This window comes from Cololabis saira, chromosome 16 (assembly GCF_033807715.1).
Source record: "Cololabis saira isolate AMF1-May2022 chromosome 16, fColSai1.1, whole genome shotgun sequence".
Classification (NCBI taxonomy): Eukaryota; Metazoa; Chordata; class Actinopteri; order Beloniformes; family Belonidae; genus Cololabis; species Cololabis saira.
The window spans coordinates 24018725-24026309 of record NC_084602.1 but is presented as its reverse complement, the minus strand read 5'-3'; the positions used below and the strand labels follow the sequence as shown (position 1 = coordinate 24026309).

Here is a 7585-nt window from a genome sequence, read left to right as displayed (position 1 = left end):
AGTTAACAAATGAACGTGATGAGCAAAAACCATTAAAAACTACTAGACAGGCCTCAATATCTCAAATGTATAATATCTACAAACAGAAATAAGTCACATAACCATTTTTTTATTGTTTCTCTAGAAGTATTTTTCACATGTTTCAAACATTTTCTAATTCAGGCTTGTAGTATTCATGAAACAAAAGACAAATTGAGTCAAAATGTAAGCAAAACCGAATATGCAGAGAGAAAATGTGGTTTATCTTTGATGTAGAATATGAATCAGAGTGTGGATTATACATCATAATACATGATTAAATAGTTATAACCTCTAATGAAGGTGGGATTGATCAGAGGCTCTGATTTATTCAGTAGAAGATAACAGCTATTTCATCACCGCTCTGTCAGTCAGTATTTGTTTGCCGACCTAAGGTTTTAAATATGAATAATCTTTAATAAGGCTCATAAAAGACAAAAAAACAAAACAAAACAAAAGCAAAGATGATTAGATTTTTTGTCCATCTACACAGACAGATAAACCATCTCCTGGTTAGCAACAAAATGCCACTCTAAAAGGTGGCTCTACATTCCTCTGATGACACAGTTCTGCTGATGGTAAAGAGGAAAGAAGTACTTTGGTAGTTTTGGCAGTAGCAGCACAACGGCAGTCATGGAGAGTCCACAAAGACAGATGAACAACAAAGATGGATTCTTGGAAATATTTGGACAAGGTATGATTTTGAGTGTCTATGATTTATTTATAATGTGTTTTACGACCTACAGGTCACATCAGCTGAACCAGATTTCATGTAAAGGAAACTCTTTCTTTAGGTTCACAGATTGTCTGTGACAATTGTTTTTCAAATGTTTTCTTGATACCAAATATTTGTAGACGTTAATTTACTCTGACAGAGTGAATCTCCATTTTACATGTTGTCACTCTCTTAAAACTATGCCCTAAGTTGTATATTTTTTTCAACTTTTTCAGAAAGGTTTGAGAAACTTAGGGCAGTATTTTAAGAGGGTAACAATATATTGTTGCATGGTTAAACAGCAAGATGAGAAATGTCTAACAGAAAGCAGAATTCAAAAAGGCAGAAAAAACACATCCATGTTCTGTTCCGTCTACCTCTGAATTGTGGTACATATAGGCTTATTAATTATTATAACAAAAATGTTCTTATCTTTCTTTCCTCTCGTAGCTCTAATACTAAGCATTCCTCAGTCTTACTGTATGTTCACCATTCAGTGTAAAAATAAAATGAAATCAAAATTTAGAGACAGAATGAAGAGAAAAAAAAGGTTGAACTAACACAGAACAGTCCATCTTATTTTAAGACCAATTAATATCAATTACAATATTTTAATGTTTTATGACTCATGATTACAGGTGCTTGCATTTTTCCAAACTACAGAAGGGTTTTTGTGTTTCTCGGACTGCTGAATGCGGCGTTATTCATAATTGCTGTTGTTCTTGGCGTCAAATGTAAGTATGGCTTTTTACATCAGAAAGTTCAATTTCTCTATTATGTGGTTTTTGGCTTACACTACTTTTTCTGCTCGAACTAATACATGTAACTGCTGCTGCTCTTTTTGTCAAAACATCAGTATGGTATTTCGCAAAAAGTTTCATTTCTGTCTTTTTTTTTCTTCTGTCTTTTTACAAGAGAAAGTTCAATTTCTCTATTTTGTGGTTTTTGGTTTCACAATACCTTGCTGCTCAAACTGATATGTGTAACTGTTGCTGCTCTTCTTGTTAAAACATCAGTAGAGTATTTCGCAAAAAGTTTCATTTCCATCTAAGTCAGCACAGAAAAGATATTTCAAAAATAGGGTTTTAATGATTAAAAAAAAAAAAGGCTTGGTACCAAATCTCAAAATCTTGCAAAGAATAAGAAAACATGATCAGAGCCATCCCAATACTTTGAATTCATTGAGCTTCAATGTGACTGGAAGCTGGTCATGTGACTGCTGTAACCTTCTGTGATGCGTCCACTGATTTATGTGATACAGTATGCAGGTCAGATGTGTAATGGATTTTTTCCGAATGTAGGGTAGGATGTAGGTTTGAAAACCCAGAAACAGGTTTTGTCATAGTTTTACTGTCTTTGTGCATAATAATGTGTTTTCACCTGTTCAGGTGCCAAAGTCAAAGAGGGCTCCTTCCATGTTACCCACTCAGCTGCATCTCAGCTCATCAGTGAGATTGACTTTCTCCGTAGCAACCACAGCGATGTGATCGAAGCTGAAGAAGAGGCCAAGAGGGCCTTAGAGAGAGCAATCAAAACCCACGCTCAACTAAAGGGGCAAACCGAGCACCAGAAAGTCATCAATGATGAATACCAGAAGAAGATTGAAGCATTACGAGAAGAGAAGACAAACCTGCAGTCCAACATATCAGCATTGGGTGAGTGTGACCAAGCTAGCCGAGCATTGATAAACTGGAGGCAGTGGTAGGGTTTTTTTAATATGGCAAGATAGATTTATTATTTCGTAGTTCTTAGCCACAAGAATTACCAGCCAGGAGAAAAAAAAAAAAAACACAAGAAGAAAACAAAACAACTCCAAACCTAATCAATCACTAATAAAACTTAAACTGCAACTTAACTTCAATAATTAAACTGAACACATAACCCTCAATTCTGGCATTCCATTGTTTCTCTGGCCTAATGACAGATGTTGCCTCACGCTCACCTCAGACCAAAAAAAAAAGAAAAATCTCTCAAACCCACACGTTGCCAGGTATTTAACTACCCGTACTAGTGCATCGCACATTACTCCTAAAAATCAATTAACTATTCAAAATGCATATTCTGTTTAAAATTCATTACATCCATTTAACATCTTGCTACAAAACACTTCTAACAAAAGACAATTATGTATTTAATTCTACAACACCATAAAAACCATAAATATCCACAATAGCCACCCCTCTGATCCCACACACATAATCCCATCTCCCTTATGACATCACAGCCCCACAGTTCAAATGTCCACTCAGACCTTCAATCAGGTCCTCTCCCCCTCTCAACCAGGAAGGCTGCACCGGTGAGTCTTGTCACAGGTTTGCAAAGTTATCAGTCCATTATTCTGTACCATTTATCTGGTTAGTACAGCGGTAATGGGCTGCCGCACCGTCACAGTGAGACAGAGTTGTTTCACAATTGAATAATAGCTTTTATGTTGTAACAAAAATGAAATAATTTGTTTCAGAGGGAACTTGCGGCAGATGTCTCCCTGGATGGATTCTTCTCAACTTATCGTGCTATTTCTTTTCTAACACGGAGTCTCCTACTGTCAAGAACTGGCCAGACAGCAGAAAAGACTGCAACAGACGTGGGTCAGACCTGATTGTGATTGACAACCAGGAGGAGCAGGTGAGATGAAAACTGACATGACCAAATATTTGATCATTTATTTTAATCTACATGTTTACTCACCACTGTAATCGCCGAACCAGATGTACCGAACAAAGTGGCCAGTGAGAGTAAATTACTCCGAAAATACATGAGAACGTAAACAGATTTTAGGGTGGTTGAAATCTCCAGAGATCATCATGAATGCAGAGGAGTGTTGTCCATCCATCCATCCATCGTCCGCCGCTTATCCGTTCCCGGGTTGCGGGGGCAGCAATCTCAACAGAGATGCCCAGACTTCCTTCATCCCCAGACACTTCCTCCCGCTCTTCCGAGGGGAGTCCGAGGCGTTCCCAGGCCAGCCGAGAGACATAGTCTCTCCAGCGTGTCCTGGGTCTTCCCCGGGGTCTCCGCCCGGAGGGACATGCCTGGAACACCTCCCTAGGGAGGAGGGACATGCCTGGAACACCTCCCTAGGGAGGCGTCCAGTAGGATCCGGTACAGATGCCCAAGCCACCTCAGCTGACTCCTCTCAATGTGAAGGAGCAGCGGCTCGACTCCGAGCTCCTCCCGGGTGACCGAACTCCTCACCCTATCTCTAAGGGAGCGTCCAGCCACCCTGCGGAGGAAACTCATCTCGGCCGCTTGCATCCGCGATCTCGTCCTGTCGGTCACTACCCAAAGTTCATGACCATAGGTGAGGGTAGGTGCGTAGATTGACCAGTAAATCGAGAGCTTCACCTTTCGACTCAGCTCCTTCTTCACCACGACGGTCCGGTACATCGACCGCATAACTGCGGACGCTGCACCGATCCGTCTGTCAATCTCCCGCTCCATCATTCCCTCACTCGTGAACAAGATCCCGAGATACTTGAACTCCTCCACCTGAGGCAGGACTTCTCCACCCACCCGGAGAAGGCATGCCACCCTTTCCCGGTGGAGAACCATGGCCTCGGTTTTGGAGGTGCTGATTCCCATCCCCGCCGCGTTGCACTCGACCTCAAACCGCCCCAGCACATGCTGAAGGTCCCGGTCCGATGAAGCCAACAGGACAACATCATCTGCAAAAAGCAGAGATGAAATCCTGAGGTTCCCTATCCGGATCCCCTCCGGCCCCTGGCTGCACCTAGAAATCCTGTCCATAAAAATTATGAACAGGACCGGTGACAAAGGGCAGCCCTGCCGGAGTCCAACATGCACCGGGAACAAGTCTGATCTACTGCCGGCAATGCGAACCAAACTCCTGCTCCGATCATTTGGAGACCGGACAGCCCTTAGTAGAGGGCCCCGGACTCCATACTCACTGAGCACCCCCACAGAATGGCACGAGGCACACGGTCAAATGCCTTCTCCAGATCCACAAAGCACATGTAGACTGGTTGGGCAAATTCCCATGAACCCTCAAGCACCCTGCGGAGGGTGTAGAGCTGGTCCAGTGTTCCACGACCGGGACGAAAACCGCAGGAGGAACAGGAGTGTTGTACTTGTCATTTTTATGACTTACATTTAAAACTTGCTCCTCTAAAAATGTCTTGCACAGAAATTTGTGAGCAACACCATCGACAATGTCAGAAGTTGGTATGATGTCTGGCAAAGTGGGTTCTGGATTGGCCTGACTGACACACACACAGAGGGGACATGGGTGTGGATTAATAATGTCACGGAGGTGGAACAGAGGTGAGACGTGCTTTGACATTCTTTAAATTTAGTTTTGATTATAGTTCACTGAAGATAGCTCTTTTGGATGTTTTGTTTGTTGAAGGTATTGGATGGCTGGTGCACCAGATGACATGGGACATAAGGGAGAAGTTTGTGGAATTGCAGTTTATAGCGATGATAATCCTTGGAAGACTCGCTATGATGCCAGCTGCCTCGAAAGACAAAGACAATGGATATGTGAAATGCTTTTAAACTGATTCAAGATGTAAATCTGTTGCAGAAAAAATAAAAATAGGGGGATTTTTTTTTAAACTGAAAAATCTTTGCTGTTTCTGAGGATTTTATACTTTAGATCAGGGGTTCCCAACCTTTTTTGTGCCAAGGACCAGCAGAAGTATAAACAAAAAGCTCGTGGACCGGTTGACAATTTATGTCAATTTTAATAAACATTTTAGAAAAAAACAATGCATTTTAAATAGGGCTGCAACTAACGACTATTTTAATAGTCAACTAGTCATCGATTAGTCGATTAATCGGATAATTAGTAATTTTTTCTTAAATTTAGTATGAGGTTGCTTTAATTATGTGGCAAATGATAATAAACATGAGAAAGATGACTACTTCAATGAAAAATAGATATTGTATTCAATTGTGCTGCTGTTCATACAAAAAGTAAATAAAAAAGCCAAGGACAGACACAGTAATCAGGCAGTATAGACATAAATCCATAAATAAATAAACCTCTTTCCATTATTTTTCATTTTTTAAGGACAGGCAATTGTGTTATATAAAAAATAAATGATAAAATAAAACGTCTCTAATTTTTTCTCCATCAAGTGGGTGAAATGGATTCTGGATGGCAGGACGTTCTCTGGGTTGAACAGGTGCATCATTTGTTGAAACCATGGGGTTGAAACCCGTCAGCATCAACCATGGAGAGCTGCTCATATCACAGATCAGCTGTATGGGCTCAAATTAATGCCATAAGTATTTTGTATCTGTAAATAAACTTTGTACTTGTAGAAATATTTTGTGCGTGTGCAAAAAATATTTGTACTTGCAAAAAATATTTGTACTTGCAAAACATATTTGTACTTCTAGATACAAAGCTACAAAGTTTTTTTACAAAGCTACAAACTTTTTTTTTTAAAAGCTACAAACTATTTTTCAAAAGCTACAAACCTTTTTTACAACTACGAGTTATGGCACTGTTTTGACGTGCCAAAACTAAGAGCCAATCAGTGATCTTTAGTACGGGTTTCAAAGAGTTTCTGGAGAGCCAATCACCACATTGCATCGCCTACTGACGTCGCCGCCATATTGGATGTGTCAAGACTGGGCTGCAAACTAATACAAGTAAATTGACTTGTTTTCATAAAGCGCCTTTCTACAAAGAAATTTACGTTTTACGTCTCATTTATTCATTCACACACTCCTATGTGGGATCAATAAAGTTCTTATTTTTGCCGTCTGAGAAAATTAAATATATTATATTTGGTGCCTAACTGTTTCCCAAGTATATTAGTGCGTGTGTGAATGAATAAATGAGACGTGGTTGTGACGGAAATAACTTGGAGGGACAAAATGCACGGCCAAACGGAAATATGAAGGTAAACACAGGAGGTTTTTAACAGAGTGGGAGAGTTTAATATACGCCTATATATATAGGCCTATATATATATATATATATATATATATATATATATATATATACATACAAATTTACATAGTCCCATATTTGTATGACTGGAGGGGGAGAGTACCGGCACTTATTTTTTCCCACTTAAAGCACTGCTTCATACGCTCGTACATTATCAACGTGCTCCCGTGATAGGTCTGCTTTGCAAACCTTGCAAGTATTCTTTTTATTCGCCATATCCAGGCTAAAACGCTCCCGAACTTTTGAAGTTTTGTTACCCGCAGCTGCGCTGAGACGCAAGAAAGAAAAAAAAAGCTGCGCTGAGAGGCTGAGTGTTGCGCGGCTCTCGGCAGAGATTGTATGAGATGAAGTGAAGTGAGATGCCTCACTCCATTGGAAAAAAAAACGTCTGGTGACAATTTTGATTATCGATTTTTGTCGACAACGTCGGCGAATCGTCGCAGCCCTAATTATGATCGGAACACAAGCCATTCCACGGCCTAGTAGGAACAGCTCTGCGGCCCGGTACCGGTCCGGGGACCGGGGGTTGGGAATCACGGCTTTAGATCATGGGGTGCCCAAAGTCAGTCCTCAAGGGTCGCAGTCCTGCACATAGGTAGATGTTACCGGATTCTAATTAAAGGTGGTCATTAGCTCACCATTCAGGTCTGCACAAGTCTGATAATGACCCAGTAGTTTGTATCATGGTCTGCTGAAGCAGGAAAACATCTAAAACATGCAGGACTGCAGCCCTTGAGGACTAACTTTGGTCACCCCTGCTTTAGATGTTTGAACTGTGACTCTGCCTGTTTTCACACCTTATTCCTGGAAGAGGAAGATAGTCTGAACAGAATATGTCATATACCACCTGTGTCGGGATTTGCACAAAAGTACAGAGATGTGCAAAACATGACCACAAGGAAATTTTAATACGAGTCATAATTGAAGGC

At 40.7% G+C, this 7585-nt stretch overlaps 1 protein-coding gene across 1 annotated transcript; it reads left to right on the top strand.

The window, feature by feature from the left end:
* Positions 1–638: 638 nt before the first annotated feature.
* On the top strand, positions 639–5970 carry LOC133462504 (CD209 antigen-like protein D). Its single transcript, XM_061743782.1, has 6 exons — positions 639–712; positions 1372–1467; positions 2122–2388; positions 3195–3358; positions 4878–5014; positions 5100–5970. Exons 1-6 carry the CDS (start codon positions 652–654, stop codon positions 5251–5253), a joined length of 879 nt encoding a protein of 292 aa, XP_061599766.1. The 5' UTR covers positions 639–651; the 3' UTR covers positions 5254–5970.
* Positions 5971–7585: the final 1615 nt, after the last annotated feature.

Bases quoted from the DNA above. Each gene is read 5' to 3' on its own strand.
- LOC133462504 (XM_061743782.1), top strand. From the start codon at position 652: ATGGAGAGTCCACAAAGACAGATGAACAACAAAGATGGATTCTTGGAA. The intron at 713-1,371 runs GTATGATTTTGA...TCATGATTACAG, and splicing joins CTTGGAAATATTTGGACAAG to GTGCTTGCATTTTTCCAAAC. The intron at 1,468-2,121 runs GTAAGTATGGCT...TCACCTGTTCAG, and splicing joins TGTTGTTCTTGGCGTCAAAT to GTGCCAAAGTCAAAGAGGGC.